The sequence below is a fragment of the Peromyscus maniculatus genome, chromosome 10, assembly GCF_049852395.1.
Source record: "Peromyscus maniculatus bairdii isolate BWxNUB_F1_BW_parent chromosome 10, HU_Pman_BW_mat_3.1, whole genome shotgun sequence".
In the NCBI taxonomy this organism is placed as follows: domain Eukaryota; kingdom Metazoa; phylum Chordata; class Mammalia; order Rodentia; family Cricetidae; genus Peromyscus; species Peromyscus maniculatus.
Genome location: NC_134861.1, coordinates 60,569,877 through 60,583,440, shown reverse-complemented (window position 1 = coordinate 60,583,440; position 13,564 = coordinate 60,569,877). Strand labels below are relative to the sequence as shown.

The 13,564-nt window shown below is 42.8% G+C and overlaps 1 protein-coding gene across 2 annotated transcripts in view; it reads right to left on the bottom strand.

Moving 5' to 3' along the window:
* Klhl5 (kelch like family member 5) overlaps positions 1 to 13,564 on the bottom strand; it is a 68,888-nt gene that overhangs the window by 18,019 nt on the left and 37,305 nt on the right. For both annotated transcript variants that reach the window (XM_015993439.3, XM_006974600.4), the window contains exons 3-5: positions 12,999 to 13,135; positions 11,191 to 11,387; positions 6,110 to 6,322 (exon numbers count right to left, since the gene is read on the bottom strand). In XM_015993439.3, the coding sequence (XP_015848925.1) occupies positions 6,110 to 6,322; positions 11,191 to 11,387; positions 12,999 to 13,135 (547 nt within the window). The remainder of the gene's footprint in view (positions 1 to 6,109; positions 6,323 to 11,190; positions 11,388 to 12,998; positions 13,136 to 13,564) is intronic.

Genomic DNA, 13,564 nt, shown 5'->3' with positions numbered 1-13,564 from the left:
TATAAACAAACTGCCAAGAAATAATGTGCACATCACTGTGTGGGCGTATTTTGATTTGTCTTAGATAGATAACTAGCTAAGATTATCCTTTATATGAAAGAGACCTCAAAACTGCTTTTCAGAGCATCTGCACCACACTCCCATCCCCACCAGCACCTTGTAAGGGTTCTGTCTCCACACACCCTCCCAACCACGCCCATTTTAGCCAGCTGGTAAATAGAAGAGTCTGTTTTACTTTGCATTTCCTGAATGGCTAACGATGCTGAGAATATGTTCAGGCTTAGATAACTGAAGAGAAATGAAATCTCCAACAAAAGTTACCATAAAAAAGCCTGTGGTGCTGGGCGATGGTGGCATATGCCTTTAACCCCAGCATTTATGAGGCAGAGGCAGGCAGATCTTTGTGAGTTCAAGGCCAGCCTGGTCTACAGAGCGAGTTCCAGGACAGCCAAGGCTACATAGAGAAACCCCATGTCAAAATACAAAACAAACAACAAACAAACAAGCAAACAAACAACAACAGCAACAACAAAAAGCCTGTGGCATTCGGTAAGCATGTATCATAAGCCAAAGACAAAATAATCTCAGTAAGACACGAGTCTCATGACCTGGGCCAGTTTTTCCTGTACACACAAAACATAAACTTAGCCCAGAAGCCATCAGTGCACATGCATTGAGTTGGCTCATTTAGATTAATGTTAGTGCTGGTTTTACTTCTGATATAATTACCTTAGTGCTCTTTAAATAAAATAAATGTGAAATAAAACATAGGAAGTAAAGTCTCAGGAGATTTTTATAGTAACTGCAATTTGAAGTAAGACATTTTTAACATGCTGATAAGTTCTGTAGTTTATTAAAACAGGATTAGTTAGTTATATTTAAGTAAAGAAGTGGGAATGGAAGAATTATAAAGCAATTTATTCAAGAACACCAAAAATCAAGTATTAATGTAGCAGGTAAGCTATTGTTCAGGAAACTATTATGACTGGCTAAGCTATAAAATATTGGTTCTAATACACTCTCACTTTTTTTTTAATGAATGCCTGTCTGCCATAAACAATGGCAAACCATTAGAATAAAAGTCTCTGGAAAATCAGACATTTTGATGGTATATTCTTCACTCTTGTTTTTTTTTTTTTTTTGTTGTTGTTTTTTGTTTTGTTTTGTTTTTTGAGACAGAGTTTCTCTGTAGCCAGGCTGGCATTGAACACAGAGATCCGCCTGCCTCTGCCTCCCAAATTTGGGGACTGAAGGCGTGTGCCACCACCGCCCGGCTCATCTTCACTCTTGTCTTTGTTTGTCATGACGAGTTTTCTAAAACTGTCCCCTCAAAACACGTATAGAATGAGAAGGGCTTTTCCACACTGCATCAAACTTGACCAGCTCTGAAGCCGGTCTTCCCTGCAGCATCAATGATTGTAGTACTTCTTCCTTCTTGAATTTGAGTCAGTTCTTAGTAGAACCCCAGGCAAGGGTGAAACACCATGGCCATAACCACTTCCTTTTTTGATCGTTCAGTTTCTTTTGAAAGCCATGTAAAATGATCCCTTGGGAGACTGGGAGAAGGCTCAGTTGGTAAATTGTCCGCCACACAAGCTTGGGCTTGAATTCAGAATTCCAGTCCCCACACAAAAGCTGGGTACCAGGCCATGCATCTGTAACTTCAGCATTGGGCAGGCTGGAGACAGGTGGATCCCTGGAGCTCACTGGTCAGCCAGTCTAGCCACAGTGATGAGCTCCGGATTCAGTGAGAGACCCTGTCTCAAAAAATATGGTGAGGCGTGATCAAGGAAGACACTTGGTGTCGGCTGCTGGCCTGTGCATGCACTCACATTCATGCATGTGCAAGTACAGAGTTGTGCATATATATAAACAAGTGGACATAGCATATACAAGTGTGCGCACACACACATAGGCAGAAGTTTTTTTAAAAAGATCATTGGGGGAGCTGATGAGGTTGCTCAGTGAGTAAAGTCCTTGCTGTGCAAGTCTGAGGAGCTGAGTTCCAACCATGGTGCTACCTAAAGATAGGAGAGAACATGCCCCCATGAAGTTTTCCTCTGACCTCCACATGCACACTGTGGAACGTGTGCCAACCCCCCCCCCATTACACACACATGCACACACATACACAAATCCACATACGAATAATGAATAAAAAAATTTTAAAAAGATCATTTGTGTAGCAGGTTATAATTATACATCTTATTTCTTCCATCACTTACAATATCTACTATTGGTGACACTATAATAAAAATTTAATATTTGGAAGCTGATCATAAAATCTCATTTACTTGGTATCATTGAGAAAACACCATTTCACACATGTAGATTCTCTAGGTTACTATACCTAATCACAGTTTTTAAAATAGTCATTAATTACTCAATAGGCACCTGACAGTTTTAACAACTGTTATATTTCCCTGCCTTTTAAAGTAAAACATACAGAATCTAACTTCAGAATTCTACTTGGTAACTAATTCTGTAATTTTGGTTTTCATTTTTATCACCAAAACCCAAATCCAAACCCCTCAAACCTTACAAGTACTCAGCCCTAACTGGAAACTCTATCACACACACACACACACACACACACACACACACACACACACACACACACACCCCTGGAAAATCTATTAGCTCCCAACCCCATAACTCAAGGAACATTGTGGAAGGGGGGCCAGAAAGATTATAAAAGCCAGGGGTCAGGGAGAACTGCCACAAAATAGTGAGTTCTGGACATGGCAGGGCTAACAGTGTCTGTGGTTGCCTGCCTAAGACCTGTACAAGATCAAGCCCGTCAATGTTCTAGAATAGTTAAGAGGGAAAAAAACTCTTAACTAACTAACTCCGCAGGTGGAGGAGGGGCTCATAAGGTTCTAGCCTTAACTAGGGGGCTTTTGGAGGTGACAGCCACCAAGGGAGGCACAGTCAGTTGCCTACATCCATGTGGTGCACAGTAGATTGCCCATGTGCCAGTGGATGGTCCTATACCCATGCACAGATGGCAGCACCAGCTGTATTCAGTGGTGTGTGTGTGTGTGTGTGTGTGTGTGTGTGTGTGTGTGTGTGTGTGTGCGCTTCTTGAGGAGTTGGAAGGGGGTACTATGGTAGTGGATATGATCTAAATACATTGTGTTCTATTGATACAGGAAGTTACCAAAGGTGTGTGAGGGTGGTGGTGGTGGGCAACAGAGTAACTCTAAGTGTCACAATACTGCAACTTAGTATTATCATTGTAGGAAAGAAAAACACAGCTCAGAGAGGTGAAATAACCGTCCACACTGTTCAGGGCACTGTAGCTGACTCAATCACATTTGCTCTTCCATTATTACCACTCATCATGGACAGGGGCTCTCAAACCTGAGTGTGCACCCAAATCAGTACAGGGCTTATCAAATCACCTCTCCAGGGCCCATCTCAAAAGTTCACAGGCGTCATTGGTCCTATACTTCAAGAACCACTCGGCTGACCCAGAGTCCCCTCCTTATCTGTCTTCTCTGTAGCATTTGATGACATAATACTTCCTCCTCCTCGGTCGTGGAATCAAGGTCTGGTAACGCTCCACTCACTGAGCTAGGGTGGTAATGGACACCAAGTCTTAGTGTTTCCCAGGGTCCGTCTCTACCACTTCTGCATTCTCCCTGGCCAGGATCATTCTTTTGCCTTGGGCTCCAACATGCTGGTAAGTTTTTCCATTTTTCCCCCCTCTTACTATTCTGGGGATTTAAGGTTTAAGGTGCCCAGCAACTTGGGGAAAATGATTCTCCCGTTCCCTTCCCCCCATGCTTCATGGTATCCCTCACTCTGCCTCCTTTGTCTCAAACGACATCACCTTCAGTAACCTCATTCTACAAACAGGAACACGTTGGGCCCTTCTTCTAACCCAGTCATTAAGTTTGTCAGTTTCTGGTCATTTCTCTCTGGCACTGCCTGAGTGTCTTCTTCGCCTGGCCGAACTCCGACAGCCTTTCTAATGGGTTTCTAGTGTTGACCCCAATTCATCCTCCGTAGTACATTTATAGCTGTCGCCCCCACACAGAATTACATTATGTCATTCCCATTATAAAACATTTCCAGCCTTCCTCATGCCTTTTAAGATAAAGTCCAAACTCCTTGGCATGACTAAAGGCTCCTCATGATCTGGTTTAATTCCCTCTCTAACTTCACCTCTTGACATCGCCCCTCTTTATTTTGGGGCTCCAGTCAAGTAGGTGCCCTTCAAATCTCATAATGCATGCTTCACACCAGTGCACAATCTGGTCTCTTTCCTGGACATGTCCTCCATCCCCCCCATGCTTTTGGTGGCTAACACAAGATGCAGATCACATGACATTTAAGGAAGTTCACTCTAGTTCTCTGCCATCTTTTTTTTTTGGGGGGGGAGGGGGGTAGTCATTCTCTCCATGCTGTGTTCATTCACCTATCTCTTCACAGCCTCTTCTTACTACATTATAACCACACCTAGCTTGATTCTGCTTCCTCCTTAACCCAAACCCTGCAATTTCATACCTGGTGTGTTTAATAGACAGAGTGGGCACAGAACCACACTTGGGTTCAAATCCTAGCTCTGGCTCTCAGGAGTCCCATGCTAATCAAGTAGTGAAGGCAGGCAGAGCCACAGTTGAGAAGGACGAGAACACATGGAGTCACTCTGTGGCTCTGAACGTCTGGTTTGACTTGCTTTGCTGATGCTTTGCTTCTACCCCAGGTGTGGGACGCAATGATCTCCTGTCTTTCTAAGGACTCAGGGAAGTATTCTGTCCCTGGGTTCATGGGAACGGGAGTTTCAAAGCCTGGTGAGGAGCCTGCCATCAGAAGTGCCCTTTAAGCTGCAGAACTGAACTACGTTCCCAGGTTATGTGGTTACACAGTCTCTTTCCAACATCTAAGGAGATTTCTCATGCTTTATTCTCTTTCATTCAGAAAAGACTAGGAAAGAGTAGCTGCTAGGAATCAAGAAAACTTTCAGTGCCCTCTTTAAATCTGATTTCAAGAGAAATTCTTCATTATGTTATTTTTCCTGAATTGCCATCCATTCATGCGGTCCCGCTTGCGAATAGGGAGGGCTTAGCATGAGGCCTTGGCAGTGACTTTTGTTTTTGCTAGAAAGAGTGCAAACAGTAACTTCCACTCACCATAGCCAGAAATGATGCATTATCTGAAAAATTAATACAAACAAGGCAACATTTATGGCACTTTAAATAATGAGAAGCAAAGAAAAAGAAGAGAAGGCCAAGCCCGAATCAGCAAGAGCTCTCACCTTCTCTGTGTTCAAGGCCTCCTTCTCTACTCAATGCCTGAGGTAGGCAGGGAAAAAATGCTGGGGAAATGCCTGTATATGCCAGTGAAAACCGTACAAAGGAGAAATTGTATGTAATGACCGACAACTGTGAACACAGTCAGAGGTCTCTATTCTGAAACTATGGCATTATTTATAGCACCTTTTGTTTCACAGAATGCTCTTCTCTCATCGACATCCTGAGACAGCCAGAAAAGAGGTATCTCTACTTGATCAGAATCAATGTCCTCTCTGCTTCATAGATGGGCAGGCTGTGGTATGTGAACACACCAGGTCACAAGTCAGAGCGTTCACCACAGAACCCAGCAGCCAGTGGGTACTTAACCAACATGTGACAGTGAGTTGATCTAGAATTTCCGGCTCTTATTACCCAGTGTCCTCTAGTTAGTAGGGCAGGGTTATAGTAGGGTCCAAGAAAATTGCTAACTCCAAATCAAGAGTGCTCCTTACTCAATACAACTTAGCTAGCTCGACCCTCTGAACTGCAAACAGGAGCAGCAATTTGTTGGTTTAATATCTCTCTGTCTCTGTCTCTGTCTCTCTATCTCTGTCTGTCTCTCTCTCTTTCAGACAAGGTTTCTCTGTAGTTTTGGTGCCTGTCCTGGATTTCGCTCTGTAGACCAGGCTGGCCTCGAACTCACAGAGATCCACCTGCCTCTGCCTCCCGAGTGCTGGGATTAAAGGCATGCACATCATGCCAGGCTTTTGGTTTAGTATCTTTTAACCAATACATTCCATAGGAATACACGGATAAATTACTTTGACAGACTAAAGAAAAACACCCGTAGACGAGTGCCAATTAATTACCTGCGGCGCCAGGAGAGGTAGCCTAATGTAAGCCAACAGTTTACTGAGCTCCTTCCGCCTCTGCTCTAGATCATGGCGGACCCAAGTAAGAAGTGCGTTCAGTATTGTCTCCTCATTAGGAATGTTCATGTCATCACTGGCCAAGAGCTTTGCAATTTCATTGGCTGGGAGTAATACAAATTCCTGGTTTCTGATTACTTCCATGAAATGTTCCTAGAGGGGAAAAAGGCAAATAAATGATATCGTTCCGTCTGGCCATCGCTACTTATATGAAAGAAGCTACATTTTTTATATTACTAATATACAATATTGTAATTTGTACTTTAGATACAATTGTATAAGGACAGGAAGCCAGGAGAAACACTACCCTGTACCTCTCGTTAAGCATGTGTGAAGGGAAACAGCGTCAGCTTGCTACTTTGTGAAGTGGGGCTATGACATTTATTTACTGTGTTGCTCGAATTAGGGAATAGTTTGGCAGAGGCTTCTGAAAGAAGACTGAAAAAATGAAGCAAACACCAAGGAGGAAGACTAATATTAGGCTTACGGTTGTTAAGGGATTTAGGCAGCAGCGAAGGTGCCTTGGGGCCCGGGAACTGCCTCCAGGCTGGCCAGGCTTCCTAAGATTCTGGATCCAAGTCCTCTCTCCCGCCGTGGAGGAACACTTGTCTTTAAGCTTATTCTACAACCAAAGCAGCCATTCACGGTTTGTTCTGATCCGTGTTGTTTTAAAGACGGGGTCTATCAGCCGGGCGGTGGTGGCGCACGCCTTTAATCCCAGCACTCGGGAGGCAGAGGCAGGCGGATCTCTGTGAGTTCGAGGCTAGCCTGGTCTCCAAAGCGAGTTCCAGGAAAGGCGCAAAGCTACACAGAGAAACCCTGTCTCGAAAAACCAAAAAAAAAAAAAGAAAGATAGAAAGACGGGGTCTATCTACATAGCCCGGGCTGGCCTTGAACCTGAGGTTCTTTTACTTCTGGGATCGTAGGTGTGTGTCACCACACGTACCTCAAAAATATTCCTATGCTTTTTAGAAGACCACCCAGGATTTCAGATCTATTAAAAAAGCTCAAATCTCTTCTAATCTGATTTACGCAGGGTTAGTTTGCTTTTAGCAAAAAAGGCCCAAAGCAAGACTGTTAACCTAGCACATACTAGGAGCACGACCTGGGACTACACATGACTGAGTCCTGACTGCATGTTAGAATCAAGCCCTCTGCGATTGGAAATGGGGCTCTAGAATACCCTCAGGAGTGAAATAACCTGTTTATCATGATCGTGTTCCGTAATCTGGAGAGAAAGAAATCTTTTATTTTTACTTTAAAATGTGTGCAAGCATGTGTGTGGGTGCAGGGGCGAGAAGCTAGAGTCACGGGTAGTTGTGAGCCATCTAAATATGGGTCTTCTGCAAGAGCTGTACACAACCACTGATCCATCTCTCTACCCCGGAAGGAGAAATCTCATTCGCTCTGCTTTGAAGTCTGGAAGTCTTAACGAAAAACGGATACAAATACGAACTCCAGACATGTGGTCTTGTAATGTTTCTCTTACACTTCCTAATAACTATCTGCCTCTGCATACAGGGTTTTAGTCAAATAGCGAAGGTTGTCTAAGTCAGAGCTGGAGATAAGGCCTATCAATAACTATCTTCCATATTAAAATGAGAATCATATTTTCCATTTAGCCTGTGGTAACCCAAGCGAGATACTGATCTGAAATCTATCTTGGGCTGCCGTTCCTTTCAGCAGAGTCTTAGGAGGAAAAACCATTCATGAATAATTAACTAAATTCAATTGCTCCAATTCATCATGATTTGTTAAAAGATATCAAAGTGAATCTACTTTATATGATTGATTATCATTTTCAGGAACATATTTTAATAAAATCTCAGTGCTGGAATGGCTTCAAGCAAACTGTTCTACTCAATTGCAGACTGACATTATAAGATGATTTGGGAACACACAGCAGGCGCCCCAAATTATGAAAACTAGGCTGGGGCTGTGGCGCGGCAGTGAAGTGTTTGCCTGGCATGAGTGAGACCTGAGTTCGGCTCCCCGCACTGTAAACCCCTCCGCCCATTTATTCCACTTGTCATTGTAATCCTTAATAAATGCTTTGTACAACGGGTTACAAGCCAAATACCTGTGGATGCTTCTTTTATCATCACTTTTTATAGTAAAATAGACCGAATGTCCAACTACAGAAAGTGATAACTAGTAATTATTAAGCAGGCAATATGAATTTGGAGGAAGATGAACTAGTTGTATGCAATGATATTTAATATATAATGTTTGCAGGAGTCTTGAGAAGTTAAATATGCTTTTCTGGTCATTTAACAACGTGGTGTGGCCAGGCATTGTGGCCCACACCTGCGACCCCAGCTCTGAGAAGCATGAGGCAGGAGGGCTGTGAATCTGAGGTTAGCCTGGGTGCAAGTATTATATGCTGGCTACGCCACACATCTGCACAACACTAATGTGACTGTTCTTCTTTCCAATGGGATCAGCTGCATTTCATCAGTAAGAGGCGGCTAGCCGACCATCTGTTACTGTGTCTATTTCAGAGACATGCCCTTTTCACTCTATAAATTATACTACATGAAAACTGAGCTTTTCCATAGATTACCCAACACGGTTGGAGCAAGTCTAAACACAAAGTTCTTTTCAAAAGCATGGCTTTGCTTTAAAGTAGCTATTTTTAGAAGAATTCGATGATTTTTTAAAATACATTTTCTAGACTGACAAATCATATTTAGAATTGTATATGTTCATGTTTGCTTCATAAAAACTCTTAATGACATTAAGTAGCTGTAATGATAAACTGATCTGGAATGTTCTTCTTGGAGGTTAAAAGACATGCTCCAGGTCACGTTCAGTGGTAACGGAGAAATGGAACCGAAGCTTCCAGACTGCGGCATCCCGAGGAGCTCTTCCCCGTTTCTGCGAGATGTACCCGAAGCTTCCAGACTGTGGCATCCCGAGGAGCTCTTCCCCGTTTCTGCCCATGCTTGTGCAGGAGGTCTGAGCATGCCCTGCACATCATGCCCTAACTGAACTCACAGGTCCAGCACGGTGCTTGTCCCTTACTTCCGGTCTGTTCCATGAGACAAGCAGGCATCATGCTGCCAGACTCTTGCTAGAGCTGCCCTTTCCCCCTGCAGAATCGTTTTTCAGCAAATGAAATTACTGAGGGATTTATTTAAACTGAAGATTGAATTTTGCTTTACATTCTTATTCCGTTCCCATAGCAACATTCAAATCAGACAATCTGCCTCTAAATTACTTATTATTATTAGAGTTCCATCGCGTTCCTCTATTGAAACTAAGTAATGTCAAGTAATGACCTTGACATAAAAAAAAAATCTACTGCAACTAATTGGCTATGAAAATAGCTCTAAAAACATCCAGCTAATTCCAATTGAATTTGCATCTAACCCTTAAAGCGGTAATCATGCCTGTACTGTAAACAACGGGAGTGACCTAAATGCATGTATAAAAGTCCTTCAGAAGAAAGTGAGATGGGGCCCGGGGAGATGGCTCAGGGGTAAAGGCACTTGCTGCCAAGCCTGACGCCCTGACTTTGATCCTTGGACCCACATGGTGGAAGGAGAGGACCGACTTCTGCAAGTTGTCCTTTGATCTCCACACGTGCACTTGCTCACACATAATATATGTAATAAAAATATAATATTAACAAACAAGAGATACTAAGTTATAAACTTATTAGGAAGAAAACAAACCTAGATCTACTTTATTTACTCACATTTATTTTATTCCGAAGGTGTTTGAAACTGCAGAGATAAAGTTAAAATAAAAAATGAGGGGCTGGAGAGATGGCTCAGCAGTTAAGAGCACTGGCTGCTTTTCCAGGACCCAGGTTCAATCCCCAGCGCCCACATGGCAGCTCACACCTGTCTGTAACTCCAGTTCCAGGGGACCCAACACCCCCTTCCAACCTTCAGAGGCACTAGTTATGTGCACAGACATCCATGTAGGCAACACACTCATACACATTAGAAAAAGAGATGGGAATCTACAAAGAAGTGTGGCGAAGCAGCTGGATTCCCAGGACTTGATTTAAAAACATTCAGCTCACACTGCATACTGCCATGCTGTGGTGCAGCGATTTCACCAGACGCCCTATGACCATCACAGAGGACCCCCTCCTCGGAAGGGATGACACCAGAGAGGAACAGGCCCATCACAACCGTGTGCTTTATGTGTGCTTCTGTTCAGAGAACTCTTTCGAGCTTTTCCCCAAACTGCTAAAGCACCATGAATCCCTTCCAAGACAAACCAACTCAACTGAAGTGTAGAAGATGGAGGAGGAGAAGGAGGCAGACTGGCAGGTCTTCAATCCTGATAAAGTCTTGTATTTGAATAACTAGACTGATGTACTGGGATGCTCACAGTCTTTCTTTCCTTACTGCCCTCGTTGAAGCATTTAAGGCAACACACTTTAGTCACTGCCCTTGTGGCAAGACGGTCCATTCTTTAAAAACTCCCCTCCCTCTTCCTGTTCCCCTCTACTGTTGACACTGAAGGCTGGTCCTAACAAGACTCTGTCCATATGCCCTTAGTCCCTTGCTTTCTAGATCAACCCACGCTCTATGATCCCTCAGCCTGCTGAATCAGAACCTCCTCGGATTCATTTTGAACACATAATTCATGGCACTTAATAAGAGTGTTGTTCTAGATGGTGGCAAGCTTTGGTGTAATCAGAGGCATCTGAAATAGGAGATCTCTCACTCATCCTCTGATCGTTCATCTTGGTGCTGTACCAAGACACCACAGCCACTGTCACCAGTCCCCACCAGTGACTACGCCGAGGATCTGAAATCTACCCACGTGCTGCAGTGGAATGTTTAGGAAACGCTGCGTTTAAAAGCAGCACCCTGCCATTAGGATGCTCCGTCAGGAGACATCTGGCTTGTTTCTCTTTCCCAACTTCGTGCTACATCATGAACGTGAACCTCAAAACTTGTGGCAAAACCACATGAAAACAGCAACATGCAGGTGAGCTTTCAAAGGTAAGAAATGGGGCAAGGAGGACACGACTGTCCGATTTTCAAAAAAATACATACCATAGTGTAATTGTGGGCCACTTTATGCAAATCTGTGCAGCCTTGGGCATCGGCAAAAGAGCGGATTCCAAGGCAATTGGATGGGTGGAGCTGTTTCATCAGGAATTTACAGCATGCCTCCACAACCTGGGACAGCTGGAGGAGGCATGCTGTAGACAGCAGGCACTCGATGTTATCTTCTTTCAGTTCCAGTCGGCCTTAATGGGAGGAAATGCCATTAACGAGGGAGCTTCGTGAATCTTGTTTTCATACAATAACTGTTGTTGTCAACAGGATTTCTAAATAAAAGCCCATTACACACATTACAGACCCAGAAGGCTTAAGATTCCAAAAAGAAAAACAAATATTAAATGTGAAACATTTTATCCCCTTGTGACCTCTACTTAAAAAAGGATGGCAGCTGGCAGGGTGGTGCAAGCCTTTAATCCCAGTTCTCCAGAGGCAGAGGCAGGAGGATCTCTGTGAGTTTGAGGACAGCCTGGTCTACAAAGAGAGTTCCAGGACACCCTGGGCTGTTACACAGAGAAACCCTGTGTTGAGAAACCAAAACAAACAATCCCCTCTCCCCCCCCCAAAAAAAACCCCAAAACAACAAAAAAAGGAAGAATGGCTTATTTTCAGAATTTTAAAATATTACATTAATTAGTAACTCATATATATGATTATATAACTCTGAAATTTTAAATGTGAAATTTTGACTATATTACATAACTTAGACGCACAGAGAAAGAGGGTGTAAGTGTGTGTGTGTGTGTGTGTGTGTGTGTGTGTGCGCGTGTACACATGCATACAGAGGAGGACATCAAGCGCCTGTTCTACCACTCCTTGGTTTGATTTCTGAGACAGGGTCTCTCACTGAACACGGCACTCACAGTTTTTCACCTTGGCAGGCCAGCCAGCAACAGCCGGCCTCTGTCCTCCAGCACCGTGTGTGGTTACAGAGACAAACAGCCACATCTAGTTTGTATGTGGGGGCTGGAGATCGGACTCAGGTCCTCATGTTCGCAAAACAACTGCTCTTATCTACTGAGTCATTTCCCCAAACCCAACTCATGTTATTACTCATGTTATTTATTTATTTATTTATTTATTTATTTATTTATTTATTTATTTATTTATTTATGTTTTTTGAGACAGGGGTTTTCTGTGTAGCTTTGTGCCTTTCCTGGATCTCGCTCTGTAGACCAGGCTGGCCTCAAACTCACAAAGGTCCGCCTGCCTCTGTCTCCCGAGTGCTGGGATTAAAGGCGTGCGCCACCACCGCCCTGCTCATGTTATTTTTATATAAAAATTTTAAGGTACCATTCAAGGGACTAGAGAGATAGCTCACAACTACCTGTACCTCCAACTCCAGGATTTCCAATGCCTCTGGTCTCCATAGTCAACTGCTACACTCACATGTATACACACACACACACACACACACACACACACACACACACACACACACACACTTAAAAAATCTTAAACGTATTATTCACAAGCTTCATCCTGATAATCATTTTAAAAGTTTTTAACATAGAGATTTTTAACCAATACAGAAAAGCATCAGAGGTAGTGATGACCATAGCAGAATTAACTGAACTACAGACTGCTTTATTCAAAGCAGAAATCTGAAATCTAGGAGAAGCAAGAGCCAGGAACTGTTCAAGGCCATCCTTGGCTACATAGTGAGTTCAATGTCAGCTTGAATATATGAGACTCTGATTGAAAACCATAAACAGAAGAGAAAGGAAAATAAATCAAATCTAAAATCAAATTACATAACATAAATCGAAAGGGTTTTAGTTTATTTCCCGACTTGTTACCTGTGTATGCGTACTGAATTAAGGACCACAATGAATTCGGTTCTACACCTTCCATTTTTATTTCTTCTTGCCTTGCCTCCCTGACATCATTAGTAAACATGGCAGCGAAATAATCTGAGACGGAGGAGAGCACCAGCCTGAGGATACATTAGAAAGGCAATCAGTGAGTACATTAAAGCTGGATGTTCATTAATAAATGCATCCTCTTCCTTTTTCATTTGGCACTCACAGGAGTACCTGGTACTGGGAAATGCATCCTACATCCCACAAACCCTTTATGCTCAACTTCCTTCTTTTGAATAATAAATTACCATTACTGGAAATTTCCTGCTGAGCTAAATGATTTTACTATGCAAATACCACTTTATGGCATCTTTTTAAAAAAGCTATAAGTACTTGGTATTAAGTTGACTATAAATATGAAAAGAAAAATATAAAGGTTATTTTCTCTTTGCCAGTTTTGAAAATAACCTAAACTATTTGGGGCAGAAATGAATATGTAGAACATACTTGAAAATGGTGTTAGCAAATTTTATAATATTTCACACTTTTAATACTTTGACATT